At 43.0% G+C, this 27,957-nt stretch overlaps 1 protein-coding gene across 1 annotated transcript; it reads left to right on the forward strand.

The window, feature by feature from the left end:
* Positions 1 to 26,824, forward strand: LOC137334958 (CD82 antigen-like). The gene is made up of 9 exons (XM_068000052.1): positions 1 to 186; positions 4,337 to 4,442; positions 11,372 to 11,444; positions 12,940 to 13,073; positions 14,380 to 14,454; positions 20,053 to 20,148; positions 21,398 to 21,550; positions 23,990 to 24,073; positions 26,207 to 26,824. The coding sequence occupies exons 2-9, from the start codon at positions 4,377 to 4,379 to the stop codon at positions 26,267 to 26,269; spliced, it is 744 nt and encodes a 247-aa protein (XP_067856153.1). The 5' UTR covers positions 1 to 186; positions 4,337 to 4,376; the 3' UTR covers positions 26,270 to 26,824.
* Positions 26,825 to 27,957: the final 1,133 nt, after the last annotated feature.

Consider the following 27,957-nt stretch of genomic DNA (forward strand, 5'->3'; position numbering starts at 1 on the left):
TCTTGAACTTTAAAGTAGGGGATATTTATTGTGTCTCTTTAGGTTGTGTAAAGGAAACTGATATTTCAGATCGAGAAACGCAAATGATAAAGTAGAACAGTAAAAGACTATTAGTACGGTTTTCTAAAGAGAAGCGTATTGGTTTCTTTTAACCACAGTGGATTAAGATTAACTGAAGAGCATTGGGTAAGTGTGTTTCATTTTATTTTATCATTTTTATCTTGGAAGTGAAACTGATTGGGCTTGAAAAAAGCTTAACTAAAGCCGTAACTATTTTGAGTATCAACAGTCAGTTATTTTACTGTAATTAGGTACATTTTTTGAGCGTGTTTCAAACCTTTCTGGTAACATTGACTTTGAAGATAATGGTGCCATACTTCAAAAGAATTTTATTCCTAACTTGTTCAAGGTTTCAGAAACAACATGCAGCTTCAAATGTGTATTTGTAATCCAGTCAGTTTTGAAATTTGTAATGGTTTTTTTTCAGTAGTGGTAGAAGTTCAATGTACCAAAGCAATTTTTATGTGTATCTAAACATAGGAACAGGAGTAAACTATTTAACCAATAAACTTGCTAAAATCCAAAACAAAAATTACCCATGCGAAAAACAGGTTTGATTTCCAAGTAAGTACCTCTACCACAATAGTGTAGATTTGAGGAGTCTACAAATAATTTATGCATAGATATCACCAGAAGCAGCCATCCACTGTTTAACTGGGGTCATGTGGTACTTCAATCCAAATCCTCCCACTATGCTAATATCTAGACTTATGCATACCTTGATGTTGATTTAAAGGATGCTCTCTGCTGAAAAATATACGTGTGAAAAAATGCAAGAATCAAATGGAATAAAAAAAAGTCGAAAAGATTGCCAGAACTGTATTTTAAAAATCTAAAAACCTCAGCACAGTATATCAATATTTTTTGTACTTCCTCTTCCTTTAACTTTGATTCACCTATCTGTTCAATAAAATGTTTTATTGATTCTTTTAACCTCTTTCTGGCAGATCATGGCTGGAAATTTTCTTGGAGCTGCTCTCACTCCGCCATCATAACTTTGCCAGAAGTGTAGCAGAAACCCCATTTGCACACATAAACGGAGTTCCTGCCATACCTCCAGGGAAGTTATGTAGGCAGAGCAGAAGTAACTCTGAGGAAATTCCCAACCTATGAGTTTATACAACATGTATAATTTATTAAGAATTTTACATCTGCACATTCTTTTTGTCTATAAAACCTTACTTCCTGTGTAAACTTTGTCCATTATGAACTCCTATGTCCACATTTATAATGGAAGCTGCCTATGTAAACTTATCAACTGTAATTACACCTTCCAACCAGTGGTGGCACTGTACTGCCTCAGTTTTCCACATCCAGCTCCTCAGCCTGTACTAGAAAGAAATTTCAATGCTCCAACCAACTCTACTTCTCTGCTTCCCACAGCAGTTTTTAACTATAAATAATAATATAAAATCAAAGTCTTACATAAAAATAAGGACAGAACATATGGGCCTGCAATTCTGTGATTTTCCAGGGTAAATTGTTGTAGTTATGTCATTGGGGATTGAATACAGGCAGCAAGCCAGATACACTAGAGTTACAGCTGTTCTAAAATACACACTAAATTCCAGTGGAACTGGGTGTCGGCAGAAGATGTGCCCACCCCAAAGTGGGGCATGTATCCAAATTACATAATAATGAGAGCAAAACCTGCTGTATGAGAAATGCCACCATTTACACCAGAATTGCACTCGATTTAAGCCTGTAGAAAAAAGGGATACGTTACCGGCATGACATCAGACCAGGAAGTGGTTGAGTTTACAGGCTTTGATCGTCCACAGTCTTTGTCTTAAATGTTAGCCTTGACTAGAGTGATTAGAAAAATCTTTTCTCATAAGTGCTGCTAAAAAAAGGATTTTGCAAACTGCCACTAGTACCTCTCTGTGTTGCTCTGAAAGCTATCCTGGTACTGCATCAAGGTGTGACCTGAGGACCAGAGATGCAAGTGGTGTTTGGCTTTGCTGGAGTATTATGAGCACTTGGCATCAAAGATGCCCTCGTCTCAGGGCCTCTCACTCCCGGGGATACTCTTCAGCAGGCTGCTTCGCCACTTCAGATGCGTGCGCAGTCTGGACCTATATCCTGATATCTACATGAACAGGTATCAGAGAGGGCCAGCTGGAAAAATCACATGAGCTGTCATCGGGAGAGAGGACAACATTATGAAGGCAGATTGTAACCACACCACTAGTGGTGAGTCCTAGATACACTAATTAACGGGAGGGTAGACCTGATGGTATGAGTTAGATCCTGCAGAACCTGAGAGGTTGCATCACAAATCTCTCGGAAGCAAAACAGGCTATAAACCCCCGAAGGCCAGTGGTCAAGACATTCACGTTGGATGCACTGATTGGTCTGGAGGTCTCTTTGTCAGGGAAGAATAGATGCTGCCACTTTCTCCAGATATTGCTAAATTGTGTTTAATCCTTCTTAGATATTGGCACTGAGAATGGCATTGGGCATTGGGTTCTGCTGTGACCCCTACCATCTGTCTCAGGTCCTTCAATATGGTCCTCAGTGCCTCCATGTGAGTGTGATGCTCATCCAGTATCCTTTTTAGAGCAGAATACCCGAACTAAGTCTGCAAGCTCTGGAGCTAGGCACTGACTTTTGCAGAGCCTCTCTATTGTCAGATCCCACTTTCACCTCTGACTCATCTGGTGCCCTCATATGTTGTGTTTCACCCAGTGAAAAATCCACATCAAAACAATGTGTATCCCCTGAGTGGAATTCTTTGGGCTGGTGGTAGAGAGAAAGGGTGAATGATGGCATGGGTGAGGATGTGGCTGGTTGAGGAGAAGTGAAAGCTGCTTGCCTCTTTCTTCCTCCTCCTCTTGCTTTGGGTTATCTCGAAAAAAAATGAAGAGATGTTATGTTACATGTTACAATAGCAGTTTCTTTGTAGAAACTGCCTGATCTCGTTTCTTGCTGGTGTGTTTATGCTTCCAAACAATCATACAGGCAAGTTGCAGATGTTCCAGATAAACCTACAGCTACCACCGGCCCTCCTACTTCTCCATCCCCAACAGCATGGTTCCCTGGGATCCCTAAGGCTTCTTCTTCATGAGGGGTCAGTGGTCTATTGTTGGGAGGACCACCAGATTCCTGGTGTCTATCTGAGAGAGAAGAGAAGAAGATGTGACTTGCAGTGAAGGTTGGGCAGAGTCTTTTGTTACAACATTGTGACACATCAGGTTATCTGAGGGGCAAAAATGAAAAAAGAACAGGTGTGATGTGTTAAGGAGGCTGGCTCATGCACGGCAAACTGTGAGGGAAGATGCATTTGTGGGTAGGAAGTGACACAGAATAGGATAAGGGAACAGAGGTTCAGAGTACTGTCCCAAAGCACCATGAGAGTAATGAATTCAGGATTGCCACACATATGAAGAGACTGCAAAGAGGGAGCAGGGAGCTACCCTTGGCTGTTCTGGTGAAGTCATTAAGCTTCTTCCAGCAGCACAACAAAGTCCTGGGGGTCAAGCAGGTGGTTTTCATTGCCACAACCACCTCCTTCAACAAAATGCATACCATATTTTTAACCAATCTCTGGCCCCCTGACTCCAAACATTCTCTTCTGCCCCATATCTCCTTCAGGCGGTCGTTCAAATCTGAGTCCCTGAAGTTCGGCACTCGATTATTCAATCTAGCTGCCATCATTTTTGCCTTGGTTGCCCACTTCCTCCAGTACTACCATATGCCCTTTAAGCAGTAGCAGGTTTTATCTCCTGCTGCTGCACCAGGTCTATGCCACTCCCAGCTCCATTTTCCATTCAATTCCCCCCCCCCCCCACACCATCCTTTGCTAGCCATTCAGGGTCCTTTTGGGATCTAACTCCTGCCTCTACAGTTTCCCAAACCTCCACCCTCGACGTATGTGAGGTGTTGTGTGGTTTTAAAACAACCTACATTTCTCTCCATATGCTAGTTACCAGACCCTACAATTTAGAATGGTGTAAGGACTAGGACTTCAAGGTGGGCAGAAGTGCTGCCCCTCACTTTTGGTGGTGCAATGGCACCATTGGAATTTCAGGGCCAATGACTTTAAAATGGGGATTGAATTATATGTGTGTGCCCTGGTCCAATTATCCCTTCTTCTCTAACCCCGTTTCACCTGTTATTGATAGATTTGTATTAGGTAAGGGTATTGAGGGATATAGAACAAAAGCGGAGTTAAGGTACAGATCAGCCATCATCTAATTGAATGGCAGAATAGACTTGAGGGACTAAATGACCTATTCAAGTTCCTTTGTTGCTATGTTCTTATGATTACTTACAGGGAAACTTTGAAAACCTACAAAATACAAATAGTAAGGAAAATGAAAAGTGAAACGAAGATACAAGTCCTCAAATACTTCCTGAACCTTTTTAATGGCATCTTTCTTGTAAGTATATTATTTATATGCATTCACAGCCTCAGAGGGTATCTGCAGACAAGTTCTTTGAAACATTATAGATTACTGGTGATTGTGAAAATTGTTTAAAAATACATTGTCTTCATGGAAAAAACATTTGGGAAAAATGTGTTGAGGAGAAGAACCGCCAGGCAAACAGTACATTCTTATGATGTCACACACAATGCTCCCTTTAGATAGGATTTACATAAATTGAACTTCACTTGTTCCATTTGAAAAATAAGAACATAATGACAAAAAACACGAGCATTTATTTGGCACCTTTAAGAAATGTGCCAATGTGCTTCACAGATGCAGAGGTGGGAATAATAAATATATAAAGAAATGGATGCTGAACCATGGTAGGAGAGTTAAGAGAATTGACTGAAAGCTTAATTGCAAAAATAGGCTTTGAGAAAGTGGACAGAGGAATAGAGAGGCAGAGGAGCAATAGGAGAGAATTCATGAAAATAGGACCAAGGGAGCTTACGGTTGAGTTTATGAAGGGAAGGGTGGGTGGCTGGAGAATGGAGAAACTGTCCAGAGGTGACCAAAGTGTGTAAAAGTATTTCAGCACTGGTGGGGCTGAGGTAAGGCTGGAGGTGGGCAATATTGCTGAAGGAAGAAATAATCAGTCTTGGTGATGGATAAGATGTAGGGCTTGAAGCTCAGCTCTGGTTCAAACAGGTCACCTTAGTTTCACACAGTCTGGTCAACCTGATGAAGGGAAAGGTGGATGGAGTCAGTAGCGAGGAAACAGAATTAATAGTGGGGGCCAAAGGCAATTTGTGAATGAGAAAAAATAATTATAATTTGCTCTGTCCCATAAATCAGTGATGCCGGAGTCAATCAGAAGTTGGAGGTATTGCAACTAAATTAGAATTCATGTTCAATTTGGAGTTGAAGTTATGTGTTCTCACTAATGTGTTCAGAGATAATACCAAGTCCTTAATCTTATACTCCATGGCCTAAATTTTAACTAGGAGGCGAGATCTCAGCGGGAGGGTTAATAATCGGGAGGAAAACCCAAAGAAAAAAATTGTTCGGTTTCCCGAGCCATCGCGACTAAATTGAAGCCACTCAACTCAACTTCTAGGTTTCGCATCCTCAAGCTGCACAGCGGGCAGACTGAGAACCCGCATTTAAAGCTGACGATTTAAAGGGCCACTCCAACAAGGCAATTTGAAGGAGAAAGGAGGCTACAATCACTATGCAACGTTCCAGAGCCAAACCTGCACCTAGGTTCTCCGATGCCATCCTGGAGACATTGCTGGGCATAGTGAGAAACTGGTGGGAGGTGCTTTATCCACCAGACAGGAGGAAGAAACCTGCGCTGTCACAAAGAAGGCATGGCTGGAGGTGACAGACCAGGTCAGCAGAAGCAGCACGGTGCCCCGGTCGTGGCTGCAATGCCGAAAGAGATTTAATGACCTAACCAGGTCAGGAAAAGTGAGTACAGTACTGATTGACCTGCATTCTGTGGTGAAAATTGACCCCCCTCACAGTGCCCTGCGAAGCCTACTGCATCACATCACTCCTCACACCCACTTAAGGCTCAGTGTCAAGTTCGCTTTCTGTGCACTTCTTCACCCTCCAATTTGTGCACCCACCTCTCCCACTCACCCCATCCTGATGCAAAGTGATCAATCTGTCTGATAGTCACCCTCTGATGCACCTGCTTCAATGTCATCCTGACCCAAAGCAATGCAGCCATCGGGTGACCACATCACCCTCACTCACTCACACGTCTGTACCTTCTCCCCTTGTAGGAAAAGAGAGCGCAAAATGCAAGGGAGAGAGTGAGGACTGGAGGGGGGGCCTCCACAAATCGTGGCCCTCACAGAGGCGGAGGAGTGGGCATTGCAGATAAGCAGGACGGTGGAGTGCCTGGCCGTCGGGAATGCCGAGACTGGCATCCTGCAAACGTCTGGTGACAGAACTTGAACATCCCTCACACACGACATGGATTTATGTTATCAATGATTGACATTTCAGAATGCTCATCGCAACATTACATCTGCGATGATTATTGCTGTATGTTCTCGTCCAGGGGCGTCATGGACTGAAGACGTGGTCGAGGGCGATTCCTCAGAGGAGCTCCCTGCATCTGAGGGCGCACCATCACATCTTAGTGAGCCATTCACCAGTGCAGATACTTACACCTCAGTGGGTCCTATTAGAGAGGTAGTTGGGTTGTCACCTGGTGAATCAACAAACACAAGTGAGCACATGCAGAAACTGGTGGCAGGAGCAGTGGTGGAGAGTAGGTGTCGGTGGGCACACTCTTCTCCAAGCTCTGCTCAGCTTGGCACAGATGATGAACCCCGGGGGCCATCCTTGAAAAGGAGAATGATAGAGATACAGGAGCAACTTTGCGAGGGAGTTGAAAAAGTGCCATGCAATAGCGGAGAGGATGGAGGAGTCCAACTCCATCGCTAGTGGATTGGCAGTGCAGGTAAGTGCGGCAATGTCTGCAATGGAGAGAATGGCAGCCTTCATTGAACTTCAAGCACGTTTCACAAATGAGTCCATTCAGGCCCTGACAATGGCCATGCAGACTCAGAGCGAACTATATTCTGCTGCCTTAGACAGGCAGACAAATATGCGAGCAACGGCCTTACAAGGCAGCACACATGTCCTCCAAACTGTTGTCCAGCAGAGTGGTAGGAGTGATGTGGCCCTGGCCCAGGAGAGGGATAATGGCGAAAGGGGACATGGAAATGGGGATGGCACTCAAAGCGCGCCCACGTCCCACCCGTTGTCCCCCCCGCCACTCCACCGGTACCCGCAATGCTGCCTCCTCTCCAGTTGGCCGAGTCTGCTCCTGCAAAGGTGCAGGTAGAGCAATCTTTGGAGGGGCCCTCATGAGCTCCTAAACTCAGAGGTCATAGGCTGAAAGGATCTAAGCAGACCAGTCATGAATCTGAGCAACCTGCCACTACCTCTGCTGCAGCCAAAGGGGATACACCACATAGAAGCGGTAGGAAGAGGAAGTTGAAGGTTTTGTAATCACCAAGGGTATGAACAATGGTGTCAAACAGATTGTCATGTTTTTCATTTATATTTAGTTTATGTTGACTTCATACTAAATGTTATGAGTCTCACCACCACTGCCATGTCTTGACCATTCTTGAGTCCCTTTTGTGAAAGAGTTCTTCCGTGTGGTTGCTCATGAACGGTGAGACATGATGCCACCCATTGGGTGCATTTGCAATGAGTGCACGTGTCGTTGTATGACTGTTTTGTGCAACCTGGAGTTGGGGGGGGGAGGTGGTTATGGTTGTGGTGGTCCTTACAGGTGGTCAGAGTACTTGGCTGTAGTCACTTTGCAGATCTTCCTGTGAGAATCTATCAAAGATGAGTGACTCCCTGGCATGACGAGGAGCCAGGTGAGATGCTGCTCTACTGATGGTTCGCCCATCGTCATCCTCCTCATCCTCATCCTTCTCTTCCTCCCCGTCTTCTTCTTCAAGCTGGATGGCAGGTGCGGCTGCTTGTAGAGCGCACGGGACCTCATTCGGTAACCCTCTCTGTTGAGTGATGTTGTGCAGGACACAACACACAACTATTACTCTGCATTCACCAGTGGGTACTGAAGGGCTCCCCCAGATCGATTCAGGCACTGGAAGTGCAACTTCAGCATTCCTATGGCTTGCTCTATGACAGACCTCCTGTGACGTTGTAACGCTTCTGTGCCTCTCTGGTGTCATGAGCCACGTCTGTAGGGAGTATCCTTTGTCTCCAAGGAGCCATCCCTTAAGTGTGTCTTGTGCGTGGAAGGGGGCCGGGATGTTAGATTCGCGTAGAATAAAGGAATCATGGCAGCTGCCCGGGAATCTGGCACACACCTGCAGAAACCTCTTCCAATAGTCGCAAACCAGCTGCGCATTGATAGAGTGCTATCCTTTTCTGTTGTTGAACATTCCTGGCTCATGTGGAGGTGTTCAGATTGCTACATGTGTGCAATCACTTGTGCCCTGTACCTGTGGGAAGCCAGCCAGAGAGTGGAAACCCACTGCCCTCTCAGTCTGGCTGATGTCGTCGATGGGGAAGTTGACGTAGCCCTGACAATCAAGCCATCCATGATCTGTCATAAACACTTATGGGCAGACGACTGAGAGATCCTGGTGATGTCACCGGTGGCACCCTGGAAGGATCTGAAGACAAAGAAATTGATGGCACCAGGTTGAAGCAATGGGCAATGCATCGCCACCAGGCCCAGTCAGGAGCAGCTCTGCATGAAGCAGCATGCAGATGCCTGTGACTACCTAGCCACTCAATCTTAGCCTTTGTTGGCACTGCCCCTCAGAGAGGTCCAGGAAGCTCAGCCTCTGCCTGTAGATCCTCTCATGAGGGTGGTGCCTCCTGTGACATCAGGCCCTCCGTTGTTCCCCTCTCTTGCACCTCTGTCTTGTGGAGCTGCAACACCCAGAACTGCATATCGTGCCTGGTGTGGAGGGTGATGTTCCTCCTCCTCAGATGTACTGCTGAATACGTCCTGATGGTGTTAGTTTGAGGGGGTCCAAAATGTAGGCACGTATGTCTGTACAGAAGAATTCTGAGTGTGAGCAAAGAAATCTGAGTCTAAACACTAAGAACTCCCAGCCAAATATTTGTCTGAGAGACCTGCTTGCCCTGCTGCAAAAGACTCACCTTTAATCCCCATTTATCAATCACTGGTTTAAATATCTAAGCGGCTGCCGGCTGTAACTCACCTCTGTTTCCATGGCGTGTTTCAGAGGCCACGGGAGACACGTTCAGGCAGAGTTAAAATCATTTCTCTGCCTCAATCTCCACAAATTTAATTGATTTAAGTACTTCAACGATGTTAATTCCCCCTTTAAATATCATCCTGCTGGTTTTAATTGCCGGCGGGACTTCCGGGTTTCAGAAGCGCCCGCACGCACCCAGGTGCGTCTGGGTGAAACTCATTTTTCGGCGCGTTGGAGCCGGGACTCATTCCCGCTCCGAACTTTTAACATTTTTACTGCCCCCCATGTCCCCAACCACCTGTTTTTCGGGGTTAAAATCATGCCCCATGTCTCTGATGATGCACCTTAACATTCTATTTGTGTTATTAGTCAACAACAACAGTAACAACTTGTATTTATATAGCATCTATAACATTGTAAAATGTCCCAAGGCACTTTACAGGAGCGTTATCAAACAAAATTTGACACCGATCCACATAAGGAAATATTAGGACAGGTGACCAAAAGTTTGGTCAAAGAGCATGGTTTTAAGAAGCGTCTTAAAGGATAGAGAGAGGTAGAGAGGTGGGGAGGTTTAGGGAGGGAATTCCAGAGCTTAGAGCCTAGGCAACAGAAAATGGTGGAGCAATGAAAATCGGGGATGCGCAAGAGGCCAGAATTGGTGGAGTGCAGAGATCTCAGAGGCTTGTAGGGCTGGAGGAAGTTACAGAGATAGGGAAGGGTGAGAGCATGGAGGGATTTAAAAACAAGAATGAGAATTTTAAAATTGAGGCGTTGCCAGGCCATGAGCCAACGTGGGCCAGCGAGCATAGGGGACCTCACACACCACACAATATTAAAGGTTAGTCAATTACCACTTCCAAATTCTTTGGTTTTTAATGTTCTTGCTCATTTTTCTCCCTGAAGGTGTTGATTGCTTGCTAAAGTATGGCTCCATAAACGTTGTTCATATGCGAATCTTGATAGTAAGCATTTATCAAGTACTGATACTATAGGAATATTGGCCACCTTCCAGTCCTTGGGTATCTCCCCAAGTCTCAGTGAGCTCCTAAATATATTTGCCAAGTTGCCTGTACTTCTTTAATTGGTTCCTCAATGATCTCTTGATGTATGACCAGATTCCATCTTGGTGCTTATCTGCTTTCAATGACTTATGTTTTACATTTCCTCCACCATTATTAATCTACTTTATACATTGCCCAATGTCCCAGTCAACTTACTTGTAGGATCAGGCATCATCCATTTGGATGATGGTACTGAATAATTTGGTAACATTCACAAAGTCTAGCATCTGTAACCAGTCTACCAGTTTTTCCCTTTTGAGCTGGTATGAGCACAGCAAAAACTTTTCTTTCTGGCCTCTTTTACGACCATCACAGTTTGTTTTGCTAACTTCCACTCTTCTTCTCAGTAGCCCTCTGTTAGCTGCCTTAATTAACTTAATTTCCTTCATTCCCCGATTATATTGTGTAAAGTTCCTTCTGCTTTTGCTTTATTCTTTTATTTATCTACTAAGTCATTTTGACATGTAGAGATATTATCTAATGGCTTCGAAGTGGCATGGATTTCATCTGGACCCTTAAATGTCTCTGAAAATAAACCATTTCTCTGTAGTTTCAGTCTCTAATCTCCAAACAAATCTTTTATAGTTCCTCCCTCATGTTAAAAAAAATGCTCTTCCGAAGTTCAGCGCTTGAATCCTAAAATTCCTGTTGGTAATCCTCATCAACATGTCAAATAAAATATTATGATTGCTTGTACTTAAATGATCCTTCACTTCATATTTACCGACCATTTCCAATTTGTTAATAAATTCTAAATCTAATAAATCATTTTGCTTTGTGCACTGTATCAAAAGGCAGCGCTGGACTACCTTAGTAAATATCTTTCCTCCTCCAGATGAAAGTGGCTCTTTTACCCACTTAGTTAGTAGATAACTCAATTCATCTATGACCGCAGCTATTTTTCTCTAGTAGGAGAGGGGAGTAAACTAATGAAAAATAATAGAGGAAGGAAGAAAAAATATTTTTTAAAAAAAGCAGCTCCAAGTAGCTAAGTTCTTTCAAGTGGAAAGTAATTTCTACCAGACAAAAGATGATTTTACTTTATAAGTGCAGCCACGTCACTATGTAAGGCCCCAAATTATAAATCACAAAGCTTCTCCTACTGTATTTGATTTAACATGTTCCAATATGTACATTCTTTCAGATTATTGGAGCAATCATTTTAGGATGTGGCATTTGGATCTTATGCGATGAGAACAGTTTTATTAGCACACTGTGTGAGTACTTTTTGTTACTGTACACTAAGGAGATATTGGGGGAAATGATAATGCAGAATAAGAGATTGAAAACTTTAAAGAGCTTCTTGTGTGACACTAACAATTTTTTTACATACTACAAAACAATTCACTGAGATTAAGTGCAATACATTTACCCATACATCAAATACAACTTGGCTTATGGCCGTGTATGTATATAATTACCAATGGGGAGTGGTGAAATATCATGCACCTAAAGAGATTATTTTCTGGATCTCATCATTCCAAAGTGCATGCTGTCAATAATAAAATAAACTAATTCATACTCACTAAGTAATACTTGTCATGGGTATATATTGACGTCATTAGCATTATTCTGGGTTAAAAATAAGCCACTGAATATTAGACACCAAGGGCTGGACTCTCTGTGATTCCACCTGAAATTGGGCAAGATCAAGGAAGAGAATGAGAGAAAATTCAGGCGGGGTGACCTATTGATCCAGGAAATTGGGTTACTCTTCTGAATGTATTGGGGGGACAGGCAGAACTCCTGCCCAGCTGGTACACTGCCGCTGGGAAGAGAATCCCAGTCCAAATTTCATTCCACACATGTGGCATAAAAAGGACTGACAATTTAAATTCACGCAATGAGAAGAAAATGTGTATATTTAGATTAGCAAATAGGTTATTCTGCTTAGCAGTATACTTATTTTGTTTAACATTTTAAAAAACCTGCATTTTCCCCATTTACTTCTGTGGAAGTTTATTCTATTGTAGCTCCACTTATACCGTTGAAATCTATTAATCGTTCATTCCTCAACTCACAACTAACCCATGCAAATATATTCTGAACTTTTGGAGCAGTTCCAAACAATCATTTTATTGCAAATGTTAAACCACATATGAGGTATCATATCACAGACTTTATATCTGCTCCTGATATAGGCCCCTGATGTCTAGAATAGTAGAGAACCAGTTCTACATTGTGCAGTAATATACCATTCTAACAACATATCAAATTATATAAGATTTGTGTCACAACAAAATGTGCTCTGCATTTTACTAATAAACAACAATTATTAAATGTAACTGAGGTAAGAAAAAATAGGATTAGTGCTCCACAGTGCAAGTATATTTGTGTCTCTGCCTGTATTATGTAACCAGATAATAATTGTTATCAAAATAATCCCTTCTGTTAGTGTTATCAATCAGTTGGTATGATCACATTGGAAATTCCTATCATGTGAATAGTCAATGCTGCCATTTTATGTGTAAAATTGTTCTAATTTTGCTATTCTGATATGAATGTGAACCTGAAAAGCTGCAGTTTGGAAAGACTAGGTCATTTGAAATTTATGAATGATAATATATGATTACTATTGTACTTATAGCTTTAATTTATCAATTTAATGCACAATGATAAGCTTTGTTTTCAATGCAAAGTTTGACACATGTTGGACAAACATGAAAGAGCATTTTAAGAGTTTCTGTACTAATTGCTTTCTCAACTATTCAGTCACTACAGATGATAAAGATAATGTCTTAAAGATTGCTGCCTACTGTTTCCTTGCGATTGGTATCGCTGTTATCGTAGTGTGCTTGGTGGGATGTATAGGAAGTATAAAAGAAGTGAAATGCTTGATTATTCTGGTAAGTTTTGTGCACATTAAAACTTCCTGGCATCAATGGCATTCTGTATGAAACAATAACATTCTGTATAGACTCTATTTTATAACAACATGCTTCTGTAAATATTGCATTAATATTATGTCTGACAATAGGAGATGCAATTTTCATTATTTTCCATTATTGGTCTTATAAACTGTTATTGAAGAAATATTAGATCACCCTTGGATAAATAACAATGATATGATTGCCTATTAAATCTTTGGTTTACTTCCCCAAGAATGAGAATTCAATTTTTTATTTACATTGTGTCCATATGAACTAAATTAAAATCTTTCCCATGGTGGTTATTGTTAGTTTAAACTTTTATGATGCACATTTATATTGGCATGCATTATTTTATTTAACTAAAGTATATATTAAGAATAAATGATAACAATAATGAATAATTTGATAGGTCCACATGTTTGGCCCCTTGTACCAAAACAATTACCACTGGGGTAAAATCTCCGCTATATTCACGCCATGCCATATATGATTGCCTCAGCATTGTTTTAATTTTTTTTGTTCTCAGGAATGCCACATTTATTGCAGATGGGCCCTCTTCTTGAGTAGTAATTGTGTTTACAACTGAATGTTTGCTTGGCCACTTCAGAGGGTATTAAGAGTCAATCACTAGTGTGGGACTGGAGTCACAGAAAGAGTATATTGGGTAGGGGTGGCTGGTTCCCTTCACTGAAGGACATCAGCAAACCAATTGGCAGCTTTCATTGTCATTTTTCCTGGCACTAGCTTACACATTACCAGATTTTAGGGGGTATTTTATCTCCCGGGCGGAAAGCCGACAGGCCTGGTGAGGCCTGGTCCATTTTAACAGCCGGGCCTCATTAACAGCCAGCAGCCTGCCCAAAATGGGCAAGCAGAGCAGTTCGCTGGCTTTGGGCCTACAAAGATCGGGTATCTCGGAGACCACCAGGCAAGGAGTCAGGAAAGTCGTAGGGGGGTCTGGGAGAGTTTCTCAAGTCGGAGGGGAGGTAGAGATTTCTCTCTTTTTCTGGAGGTAATTTTGACTTTGTGCAAAAGTGTAAAATGGGTGATAGCGAATCGGCAGCACCTTCTACATCTCTCCCGATTTTTATTTCCACTTTTATTGACTTCAGTGGAAATAAAAATCGGGAGATTTGTAAAATGGGCTGCTGATTCACTATCACCCATTTTACACCATTGCACAAAGACAAATTTACCCCCTCTCTAATATGGCATCAAATAGTTCAACAGGTTAGGAAATGCTGTCAGAGGTGTTCACTCATTTATTGCTTTTTATTTTCAGTACTTATTATTTCTGATCCTTATATTCATTGTTCAACTTACTATTGGATTGGCTGTATTTTTTCAATATGATAAGGTAAGTATACATTTTGCTGTTATCATCTAATCCCAATCTATAATTAATTTATAGGATTATTATAAGTTAATAAATGGATTTAATCAAAGTGAAGATGGTTGATCTTAAGCTTCAGTTTGTTGTTGTATAATAAATTGGAGCTTTTTAAATAAGCTATATTCAGAGTTTATGCACAAGAAGATAATCAGTAATAAACGTTCTGATGATACTCTGTGTTGTCATGATCTTTGCCTGTTCCAGTTCACATAAACTGCCTCTAACTCACAATACATCCCCAGCAAAATGCTAGAACTCATCTATCCGCATTGTTAAGTGTTTAATGCAACAGTGAAAAAACAGAACTTTATACAGTAAAGTGAGTGAAAACACTAATATTAAATATGGGAAAATTATCTTCAGTCATTGCTACATCTCTCCAGCATTATGATGCCACTCATTTGTGTTTAATATTGATGTTATCATATACCAGATATGCAAGTCCTATATATTGAAATAATGATTAATTTCACAGGAACAAGATTTTTTAAATTATAAACTTTCAGAGACATGTATTTTAAATACAGTTCTGTTCAGTATTTAAAAAAAGAATTACTTCATCTACTGGTTTCTGAATAGGGCATGTATTGTTTCCCATTCAAATCCCCTCTTCCATCACATGATTATTTTAAAAATGTGTGTTATTTTAATGTTGCAAATGCTCCATTCCTGCTATGCAACATTTACAGACACTGTTTAGCAAAGAGGCTGGTGGCAGTCTTAACCCAAATGACAGCCAGGAGCCTCAATAGTGGAATGCAAAAGTAGGAACAGTGGCACAGGATGGATGTAACAAAACCTGAAGTTCCAGTGTGTCTCAAAACCATAGTGAACTTAAAAACCATCCAAACTTCACCCTGTTTGTAACATTATCTGAACCAGTTGATGCAGTTTTATGGCACTTTCTCATTTTCTCCATATTCAATTGTATAATTAGAATGACTCCTAATGCGTATGTGCCACAACAGAGCTATTCATGAGTCACCATTGCACTAAGTACTCTTCCGTGTGGGTGTACTGCTTTCTCTTCACCCGCCCTCCCCCCCGCAACATATGGCAAAAACACTAAGTGACGTCTCAGTGGGCTGTTACTTTTTCTTCAGTGAATTAATCATAAGTGCTTTAAATGGAGTAAAAAGATTGTTCTTGACTGTACTGATGTCATTATATCATGTACATAAGAAATTAATTGCCAGTTTGTAATGCCTTTCAGAAACCTTCTTGTGAGTCAGTGTTTTGTGTTAAGAAACACCTGGGGCTCGATTTTAAAATGAATGTGCGGGTGCGTTGGGAGGGGGGTGAAGAAAATCGGGATTTCCAGTAGTGGGCAGAAATCCTGGCTCCAACAAGCCTAAAAACGCACACGACCCAGAGTCATCTGGATATGCGCGCCATTCCCGAAGCCGGAAGTCCGGCTGGCAATTAAAGCCAGTGGGATGATATTTAAAGCAGTAATTTAAGTACTTAAAGTACTTGAAATGTACATAAATCTAATTAAGAGTGAAGGCAAGCGATTTCAACGCTGCCTCAGCGTGTTTCCCGTGCTGTGTGAAACATGCCGTGGTGAAGGAGTCGTGTTTCAGCCGGCAGCCATTTGGCCATTTAAATCCCTGTTTGACAGATGGGGATAAAAGGTGAGTTATTGCAGCAGGGCACTCAGTTCTCTCAGACAAACATTTGGCTGCAAGTTCTTTGTGTTTAGACTGAAAATTCTTGATTTCCACTCAGAATTGTTCTGTTTACACATATTTACCAACTTTCCAGAACCCCTCCAACTGACACCACCAGGATGGGGGGGCGCGATGGCTGCATTCACCAGTACATCCGAGGACGAGGAACATCACCATCCTCACCAGGCACGGCGTGCACTTCCGCCACTTGCAGCTCTACACAGTGCTGCGCCACAGGCACCTGCACAAGAGCACAGAGGGGAACAACAGAGGGAGCGACATCGCAGGAGGCACCACCCTCGCCAGAGGTTCTACAGACCAAGGCTCAGCTTCCTAGACCTCTCTGAGGAGCGGTGCATATGGAGACTGAAAGTGAGTTGCCAGGTGGTCGCAGACATCTGCAGCCTCCTTCATGACGAGCTGCTCCCGGCTGGGCCTAGCGGCATCTCATTACCCGTTGCTGTTAAAGTTACCACTGCCCTCAAATTCTTCGCTTCCGGATCATTCCAGGGTGCCACCAGTGACATCACCGGGGTCTCTCAGTCTTCTGCACACAAGTGCATAAGGCAGGACACCTGCCTTATGCACTTGTGTGCAGAAGACTGAGAGATGGTGATGTTGCTCGTCCTCGGATGTAGTGGTGAATGATCCGGTTTGTTTCGCAGGGCCTCACAATATGTCAACTTCCCCATGGATGACGTCAGCCAGACAGAGAGGGCAGTGGGATTCCACTCTGGCTGGCTTCCCACATGTACAGGGTGCAATCGATTGCACAAATATAGCAATCCGCGCACCTCCACATGAGCCAGGACTGTTCATCAACAGGAAGGGGTATCACTCCATCAAAGCTCAGCTTTTTGTGACCACCACAAAAGATTTCTTCATTTGTGCATCAGATTCCCTGGCAGCTGCCATGATTCGTTCATTCTGAGGGAATCCAACATCCTGGGCCTCTTCCACACACTGAACAGCCTTAAGGGCTGGCTCCTCGGGGACATGGGATAGCCCCTGCACACATGGCTCATGGCACCTCTGAGGAACCCCATCAGCGAGGAACAGCATTGATACAACAACAGCCACATCGCCACCAGGTCTATTATTGAACATGCGAATGGGTGCTCAAAATGCGATTTTGGTGCCTCGATCGTTCTGGGGGAGTGCTTCAATATGAACCAGCAAGAGTGGGTCGCGTAATAGTAGAGTGTTGTGTCCTGCACAACATGGCGCAACAGAGAGGGTACCGATTGATGAGGCCCCATGCCCTCATCCACCATCCACATTGAGGAGGAGCAGGAGCAGCAGCAGCAGGAGGAGGAGGAGGAGGAGGAAGACAAACCCATGGGCAGAGCAGCAGCTCACCTGGCTACTCGTGAGGCCAGGGTGTCACTCATTCACTTATATGTGAACGGTTCTCGTAAGATCAGAGAGTGAGAAGTGTCCAGTCCTCACTCCACCTGGAAAGACCAGCGCCAACATCAGCCACCCCCCAGCCCCCCCCCGCATAAAAGAGTCCAGCAACTATACATACACCCATTGTAAAGTGACCCACTTGGTGGCATCAAGTGTCGCCGTTCATGGTGAAGCACATGAAAGGGCATTATCACCAAAGCCAGTCAAGGGGAGAATGGGCAAGACGTGGCAGTAGTGGTGAGAATGGTAACATTTAATGTGACTTTAACATGAACCAAATATAAATGCAAAACATGACAGTCTGTCAGACATCCTTGTGCGTACCCTTTGTGATCACAAATCCTTAGCTTTTCTCTTCCTACCGCTTCTACGTGGTGCATCCCCCATGGCTGCAGCAGAGGTAGTGCAGGTTGCTCATGACCATGACCGGACTGCTTAGGTGCTTTCAGATTATGCCAACTGGGTTTTGGAGGCCGTGAGGGCCCCTCCAAAGACTGCTCCACCTGCACCTGTGCAGGGGCTGACTCGGCCACCTGGAGTGAAGGCAGCATTGTGGGTACTGGTTGAGAGGGGGGCAACAGGTGAGATGTGGGAGCACTTTGAATGGCGTCCCCACTTCCATGTCCCCTTTTGCCATCATCCCTTTCCTGGACCAGGCCCACATCACTCCTACCACCCTGCAGGAGAACAGTTTGGAGGACATTTATGATGCCTTGGAAGTCCAGTTGTGAAGTTTCTGTCTGCCTATTTAAGGCGGCAGAATGTTGTTCACCATGAGTCCGAACGGTCATTGTCAGGGCCTGAATGGACTCATTTGTGAGCCGTGCTTGAAGCTCAATGGAGCCTAGCCTTCTCTCCATCGCAGACATTCCTGCACTTACCTGCAACTCTATCTCAGACATTTCAACAGTTACGTGCGACACTATCTCAGACAGTTCCTCACGTCCCTGTGACACTATCTCAGAGATTCCCTCACGTACCTGTGCCACCATTTCACTAATGCAGGAATTGGACTCCTCCATCCTCTGCGCTATTGTGAAGAGTGTGCGTGGCACCTGTTCCATAACCTCGCAAATGTGCTGCTGTCCCTCAATCATTCTCCTTTTAAAGGATGGCCCCCAGGGTTCAGCATCTGTGTCCAGCTGAACAGAGCCTGGAGAGGAGTGCGCCCACCGACGCAGACTCTCCACAGCTGCCCCTGCCACCAGTGCCTGCTTGTGCTCACTTGTGTGTGGTGACTCACCAGGTGCCAACCCAACTAAATGGCTACAAGGACCCACCGAGGTGCCAGTGTCTGCGCTGGTGGATGGCTCGCTAAGATGTGACGGTGCGCCCTCAGAGACCGGGAGCTCCTCTAAGGAATCACCCTCTAACGTCACTTCGGTCATTGAAGGGCCTGGAAGAGAACAGACGGCAATATTAAGCATCATCGCAGATGTGTCATGTTGTGATGAGCATACTGAGGTGTTCAACATACCAATCATTGTTAACATCAATTCATGTTGTGTGTAATGAATGTTAAAGTTGTGTCACCAGATGTTTGTGGTGTTCCAGTTTCGCTGTCCCCGACGGAGAGGCACTTGAGGTTGCGGCTGATCTCCAGGGCCTCCTCCTCCACCTCTGTGAGGACCACTATTTGTTGTGGCCCCCATCCAGCCCTCGCCCACTCACGAGCATTTTGCGCTCTCTTCTCCTAGAAGGGGAGAAAGTACAGACGTGTGATGGTGATGTGGTCAGCATTGGTTTGGGGAGGCTGACCGTGAAAGAGATGTATCAAAGGGTGAGTATGAGACAGAGACATCACATTGGATCAGGATTGGGGTGAGTGGTAGTGGTGGGGTCACAAATGGGGAGGTGAGGAAGTGCTCAGGAAGTGAAGGTAAGTTGAGGATGAACCTTAAGTGGGTGTGAGGAGTGATGTGATGGAGTAGTCTTGGCAGTGCAGAATGAGTTGGAGGTCCGGGGTGGGGGTGATGTGCGACAAGGAATGCAGGAAATCAGTAAGTGTACTCACTTATCCACTGGAGCAATGGCCCTTTAAAGCCAGATGCTCCAGCTGACAGCCTGTCATGCGGGTCCACAGTCCGGCCTCTGTGCAGCTTTCGGACGGCAAACCTGAAAACAAGGTTAAGGGCCACCAATTAAGTTGCGATCGAGTGGGGAATGGTAAGTTTTTATTATTCGGGTTTGCTGCGCGCCCATTGACCCAACTGTTGCCAGCCCGCCACTCTTTTAAAATCGAGCCCCTGATGTTCAGTACATTAATACAGAACTGACAGGCAGAACCACAATGTCAGTGGTTGACTCACTGTATATGTTGTTGTGTTATTGATTTAATTGCTAGCAGTGAATGGTCACTGTCTCAGAGTCTGTTTGTGCAACAACAAAGATATTGTCTTCTGTCTCTTTCACTCAGCAGCAGCTCTGTTGTGTTGCTGACCTTTGAAAGAAAGTTCAATCCAAATATATTTAATTTTAACAGGTTGTATCTGTGATGGATGAGAAAACCATTGAGGTCATTAAACATTACAGCAATGACAGCTTGAAATTGAACCTTTTGGATGTCATACAGAAAGAAGTAAGTTTACAAAAACCAAACACACAAACAACAATAATTAAAATGTTCTAACCTACAGGTTCACTCCCTTTGCCATAGCTATTACCATTCCTGATTACCTTGAAGAATCATGTAATGGGAATGTTACAGAACAAACATTTTATTAACAGGCAGTCCGCAAGCAAGTCTGAGCCCCCTTGATGTGCATTAGAGTAGCAGGTCATGCTCACAACATATTACAATATAGCGTACATCCACTGCATATCATACATCCTTACAATATTATTCAAAGTAAAGCAACTCTCTACTGAGCACCATTTTTTCCATGCCCCATTTTGTACCTGCAAGTTTCAAGCACACAAATTGTCCCTTCTATTCTGATGTGGTGACCAGCCTTACTTGTCAGCACTTGTTAAGCTTGACCAAGTTCTGGGGAGGACTATTCAGACTGCCTTCTTTTCCTTTGGCTCCAGGCCCCTCAAAGTTCAAGTTCTATGGCTGCACTCAGGGTTCTCTGCGTGCTCTTTCTTCTTTCAGACTTGCTCTCTTCCTCAGGGATCCTTCTCATCGTTTTCCCCTCCTACCTGAAGGCCTACTTGCGCTGAGCTCTGACTCTGGTTGCCTGTAAACTCAATTTCCTTGGATTCACTGGGAGAGAGATTTTTCTAATCCAACCGGCATAGGGCTCTGATTTGCATATTTAAACAGCCGCCTACCTATTTTAGGAGGGCGAGTTACTTGCCTATTAAAAGGCCCACCTGTAAATTACAGGGGTAAGGGCCTGATGTTCGAAGGGGACCAACAGCAGTTTTGGGTTTAGGCTCTGTTTACCCCCAATGCTGCCATATCTCAACAACCCGCAATGCTTCAAAACCTCCTCCCAAGTCCTGCTGGATCACAGTATCTCTCTCCTCAGACTTCCTCCATTCCCCACTCCGAGAACCCATGACTCCCCCTCAGTCAAAGGGACAAACCCCGAGACCACATCCCCAGCGTTGCCGCATCCCATAACTGTCCCCAAGTGCTCCCAGACCCTGGAAGCCCACCTCAAAGTACAGCTACACCCTGAGATTCCATCCCAGTGCTGTCAGATCCTGGAGCCACCCCCAATGCTGACAAGTCAGTGTTCTCGGTAATACCATTTTGCATAATACCCCTATTCTTAGAAATCATACAACGCACAGCAAGCAACACTACAGGAGGTCTAGTAGTAAAATAAATACAAAGTGGTTGCTAACTCTTTGCAAATGTTATTTGTTTTGTGTCCTAGTTTCAATGTTGTGGATACTACAATTCCACAGATTGGGAACAGAATGAACTGATTTTATCTACTAAGATTCTGCCTTGCTCATGTACCAATTACACTGTAGCTGATTTTACTTCCTTCTGTCCTGTCACAGAGAGCAGCTACATATACCCACAGGTAAGGTACGAAAACAGTTTCAATTTTTCTATAAATATCAACCATGGTGAAAAATGAAATGTTTACACATTTTAAATATGATGTCAGAATATAATATCATAATGAGCCAGATTTTGCTGCAGCAGGGCATCTAACAATGGTACAGCAACTTCAGGCGAGGGCAGATGCGCGATTAAGGTCAAATATCCAAAAGTTGCTGTCTGAGTTGCGCCACTCCGCCATTAGATTTGCGACAACGGCATCTTGCTGTCTGCCTCACCATTGAAATACATTGAATGGCGTGAAGTTGCTGCATTTGTGCGAAATACGAATTAAACTCGCCCCAGAAAGCGAGCTGATAACATCACAGCGAGGGACCTGAGTGAACAGGGCAAGCAACTGGGTATCTCCTTAACCAATCAGATTAAAGGATTGTGAAATTAACAGCGCAAGGACTGAGAAGGAAGTATAAATTAGAGTGGGTGAATTCAATGTCAAAACAGGTACAGGAAGAGAAATAAAGGGAGGGAAAGAAAGATTGGATTAAAAGAGAGTGGAAAAAGAAACAGAAAGAAAAAGTAAAAAAAGTTTTAAATTTTAAATGTGACATTTTTAAAATCTCCGACAACAATTAATACCTGAAGCATTGAAACTCTGCACTTGTATTAGTTAATTTTCAGTGCCAGAGAGGTTGATTGGCAGTAATTAACAATTATCACATCGTTAAAAAGGTACTCAGGCTGGAATGGACAAGACTTAACTTTCTGGGGCGAGTTTAGTTTGTATCTACCGCACAAATGCAGCAACTTCACGCCATTCAATGCATTTCAATGCTGAATCAGACAGCAAGATGCCATTTTCGCGAAGCTAACTGTGGAATGGCACAACTCAGACAGCAACTTTTGGATATTTGAGTTTAGCCGCGCATCTGCCCCTCGCCTGAAGTTGCTGTACCATTTGCACATAATTAATGGCGAGTGCCATTAGCCTCACCGTTATTTTGACAGCAAAATCTGGGCCATTATATATAGACCAGTCCAAGGTCTAAAACACTTTCCAACTCCTTGGACTCTTATTCTCCCTTTAAACTTGTCCCCTTTTCATGTTGCGTTGGAGGACTGCTGTTTCTTCCTCCTTGACAGTGGTGGGCTCCCTCTTGGTTGTGGGTATCGTGCCGGGAGCTTGCCTTGCAGAGGTAAAGACCCCCAACCCAGGAAAATGAGTCAGAATCACGGCAGGGTCAGAGTGGCAGACGGAAGTCCTGCCCCACCCCTCCTCTGATGGGAGGAGGAAAATCCTGGCCTATTTGTTGTCACCCAAGGCAACAAATGGTATGCATCTATGAAAACAACAAACTTGTACACCTGATTTACCATATTGGCAAGTAAGTATTTTACTAAAAAAAATCTGCAAGATTACAACTGTCAACTCTAAAATCTTTATTATACCTTCTTTTTGAGGGTGACTCCACACTAAGGCAAGTTAGTGTTCAGGGGTGATTTTGGAATTCCCGTATGGGGTGAACAGGTAAAGAATTGAATAGTAAAGACATGCCAAATGAAGAAAGACAATTCTGTGAATGCAGTGGAATGTAACTGTTGCATATTCAGACCTCCTGTTTTTTTTAATTTAACTATCACTTGCACTAGAACTGCCAAGAATACCCTGCTCTGAAAGTTCTGCGGTTGGAAATTATGTTGACTACACTGAGAAATTTATATTGTGTCACTGCTCTATTTGTTGCAATACAAACCTCTATGACATGTTTTTCGGATTTACATCTTAGTTTTTATTCAAACTACTCTAAAATTAATTTATAATGCAGATTTTATTTATGATGTGATGTCACCATTACTTCGTTCCCTGTATGCAAATATGACAAAGCGTGTTCCAACATATGTACTTCATTGGCTGTAAAACGCTTTGGGACATCCTGAGGTCATGAAAATGCAAGTTCTTTCTTTATGGCAACATTGTCCTTTAAATGATAAGAAACCTCCCGCAGCAAAGTTTTCTTGGGTCCGGTTGCGTCTCAGTACAAACACTTCCTAATACACCAACATTGTTTTCTGTTAAAGCTAGAAGTCTAATATTAATGTATTGAGTCAGCCGGGCAGATTAAAACCAGTCTTTCTGTAGGTGCAGTCAGGTCATACACCATTTCTTGGCTAAGGGACAGGCAGATTCCCAAACCTCCGATTGGGAGAGGGAGTACATGGGAGCTACCCAGGGTGCCAGTGCTCTGATTTTCCTCCCTCATTATAAGGAAGTACCTGGCCACCATCCATGCAAGCACAGCCAAGAAATGGGAAGCAGCCATGTGGGGAGCAAATTAATCAAGACGGCAAACATGAAGTATTTCATTTTCTGCTTGTTAGATGGTAGTTTTCAATTTTTTTTTGTATCTGTCATTTTAAGGTTGGATTGATTGTTTAAAATTATATAAATGATACCTTACAGGGCTGTAAAACAGACATAAAAGAGTGGCTTGATAACAACATTTTTACAGTTCTTGGAACTGCTGTTGCTCTCCTCCTAATACAGGTAAATTAAATAATTTTGAATTCAAATGTTCTTTGTCTGGATCTGTGCTTAAGTTAATATAATTATAAGTTCCTCTCAATAAAGTATTAACATGTTGTCCAATTTACTAAAGGAAACACTTGAGTTCTGACACGAGAATAAGTTAGATAAGTCCTACCTAAACTCTCTCTCCGCCACTCAGTTTCCAACATCACTTCCCTTGTTTCTGGTCTATACTGTGATGACATCATTACAAATGTCAAGTAACTAAAAACTCACTTCTGTTCAATAACAAGTAATAACAAGTGTCAATAAATTTATTTGGTTCTACAGTTAGTTGTGTTTGACAAACTCAGTAAAAGTGCTGATGGACTGCTTATGCTTGTGGTAGTGTATTGAGCGTCTTCAGCTAGTTTTGAGCAGGAATATTTAATAACAAAACAACTTTTTGTATTACCCCCAGTAACTCAGTAGATAAATGCAGCATACAGTATGGCATTAACCCATACAGACCGAGAATGCCTCATGTTTCGATCCCTTGTCTGTGCTGAGTTAGCTGATGTCAGCTGAGGCAGCAATGGAGGCCCTCAATTGGCTGCAACATCCCAAGGCTAGGGAAGAGAAAAATTAGATATGTTTCCCATTCCTGATTGCCATCAGCATCCCTACTCAGATGGCACATCTATGGATGTCAGATGAAGACAGGTTCAGGCTCAGCTGTGATGGTCCCTATTGTGGAAGAAGATGCAGTCAAGGAGTGAATGTGTGCTAGCCAGTTAATTGAACATTGTGGAGAATGGTGTTCTATTTTATTTGGTTTCAGTGGGTTCATTGTGAAGGACAGAAGAGGTCTGTTCCCTTAGTAGTTTATGGAGAAAGGACTAGAGAGTGAGAGAATTGGCTTACTTATCAGTTCTATGAATATAGTGTAATGGATGCAAAAAGTCTATTTCTCCACTCACTTATTGAGAGGAGTCTATTTGTTCACTTATTCATGGAGAGAGGACCAGAAGGATGAATATAAGAGGGACAGATGAATTGGCTGTTGCAGTCAGCACTCACTGCTGATGTGAGCCTCATCACAGTTGTCTTTTTTTTTAAATGATTGGCGGTAGCATACAGGAGCTTAGTTCCTCATGTAGGTATAATATTCAAAAGGAACGATTTTGCTAGAAATACCAACTACAGGTAATCTTCTTTAATGCATTTATGATATCCCACTACACAGTGACCATAACAATTCTTCCCCCATGTTTGGTGAAAAGGAATGCATTTTGATCTTGGAAAATGACATTTAAGTGAAAGCTGATCTTATTTAATTTGATCTAGAATGGGCCAGAATGTAGAATAGAAGCAAAAATCCATGACACGTCTGTGTCTGATTACTTGTTAAAATATTTTGAATGCACTATGTAAAAAGAGGCTCAGGTTAAATTACATTCAGGCACAGACATGCACCACAGAGATGAATGTTCTGGCACTGCATTTGTTTCATGTAATGAATTATTTTCTTAGCCACTTATGCCTGTGGAGGGGGTGAATGTAAGCTGGTGTGCACTGGGGTAAATTTTGATCTTCAGTGCTTCTCCCCCATGATTTTCTATCCACTAATGATCTGGAGAGTGCTGAAGATGTAAATTTACCCCTACCCCATTTACTTACCTTATTCAAACCTGTCAATACTGAGGCAGGTCACCACAGTGTCTTAAGTCCGCTGTGCTACACAGTATCCCTCCAACACAGTGGAGTGATACTGTGCAGCACAGCGGACTTAAGACAAACACCAACCCACTCAGTGGGCTACTGGTGTGTGACAGAAAACCTCAAATAGTTAGGAGTCTATAAATTACTGTTGCTGATATTAGCTGACAAACTTAATGCATTGGTATGATATTCCTCTGTTGGCTGCTTTAACCCATGTGTTATGTTGTTTATTTCAAATGGATGAACACCTAAAATAGTTGACAAAGCAATGTCATATGCGCATGTTAACCAGTCATCTGCTAACATCACCAATAATCATTTCTAGGCTCCATTAGAAACTGCGCAAAGGGAATAAAAGAATTTTTGAAATTTTACAAAAATCCAAAAGTTCTACTTAAATTAAATCTGGTGTTTGGTTAGCTATTGTCTAAACTGTTTGTCTCCCCCTAGATATTGCAGTTCATCATGGGAGTGTATCTGTTCAAGTACATCAAGAAAAGAAATGTGATTTAAATGAGAAACAGCTGAGCATATCTACCAGAAATCATTTATTTTACCTTTCAATATGAATAATACATTACTTTTGGCCAGAACCAATTGTAATGTTGCCTTGTTGAGCTTGTAACATCATGAAATGTAGTAATGCTTTCTCATAAAATTGTACTGCACCATAGTTTATTGTGTGCTCTGATTGTAACATACTACACTCTATTTTAATAATGTATAAGGACTGTGACACCCAATTAAAACTGTAAACAACAACATTCATAATATAATTGAGTAACAAGCTAAATACCTAAATGCACTGGCAATAAATTACAGTATTTTTGCAGAATTCTTGTAGTAAAACACAATGAAAAGGTTGCATGTGGATTTTGAAAATGTATTTTACCAAATCATATTTTAAATTCAAAGGAAATCTTGCACTATTCCAATCTTAGTTAATTCACCACATTTCAGTTTTATAAACATTCCAATGATTTTTGCATACTGTAATGCCAAGTAAAGATGTAAGATGATGTGTTTTGAATTTCTGAAATAAATGACCAGATCCTGATGAAAATTAAACGATTTACTTAATCTTTTCAAAATGATAAAACTATATTTGTATTGCTATGCTACCTAGAGGAATTTGTCCCGATTATTTTTTTCTATTCGTTCATGGGATGTGGGCGTTGCTGGCATTTATTGCCCATCCCTAATTGCCCTTGAGAAGGTGGTGGTGAGCCACCGCCTTGAACCGCTGCAGTCCATGTGGTGAAGGTTCTCCCACAATGCTGTTAGGAAGGGAGTTCCAGGATTTTGACCCAGCGACAATGAAGGAACGGCGATATGTTTCCAAGTCGGGATGGTGTGTGACTTGGAGGAGAAAGTGCAGGTGGTGTTGTTCCCATGTACCCGCTGCTCTTGTCCTTCTAGATGGTAGAGGTCGCGGGTTTGGGAGGTGCTGTCGAAGAAGCCTTGGCGAGTTGCTGCAGTGCATCCTGTGGATGATACACACTGCAGCCACTGTGCACCGGTGGTGAAGGGAGTGAATGTTTAGGGTGGTGGATGGGGTGCCAATCAAGCGGGCTGCTTTGTCCTGGATGGTGTCGAGCTTCTTGAGTGTTGTTGGAGCTGCGCTCTTCCAGGCAAGTGGAGAGTATTCCCATCATACTCCTGACTTGTGCCTTGTAGATGGTGGAAAGGCTTTGGGGAGTCAGGAGGTGAGTCACTCGCCGCAGAATACCCAGCCTCTGACCTGCTCTTGTAGCCACAGTATTTATATGGCTGGTCCAGTTAAGTTTCTGGTCAATGGTGACCTCCAGGATGTTGATGGTGGGGGATTCAGCGATGGTAATGCGTTGAATGTCAAGGGGAGGTGGTTAGACTGTCTCTTGTTGGAGATGGTCATTGCCTGGCACTTGTCTGGCGCGAATGTTACTTGCCACTTATCAGCCCAAGCCTGGATGTTGTCCATGCTGCATGCGGGCTCGGACTGCTTCATTATTTGAGGGGTTGCGAATGGAACTGAACACTGTGCAATCATCAGCGAACATCCCCATTTCTGACCTTATGATGGAGGGAAGGTCATTGATGAAGCAGCTGAAGATGGTTGGGCCTAGGACGCTGCCCTGAGGAACTCCTGCAGCAATGCCCTGGGGCTGTGATGATTGGCCTCCAACAACCACTACCATCTTCCTTTGTGCTAGGTATGACTC

This window comes from Heptranchias perlo, chromosome 18 (genome assembly GCF_035084215.1).
Source record: "Heptranchias perlo isolate sHepPer1 chromosome 18, sHepPer1.hap1, whole genome shotgun sequence".
In the NCBI taxonomy this organism is placed as follows: domain Eukaryota; kingdom Metazoa; phylum Chordata; class Chondrichthyes; order Hexanchiformes; family Hexanchidae; genus Heptranchias; species Heptranchias perlo.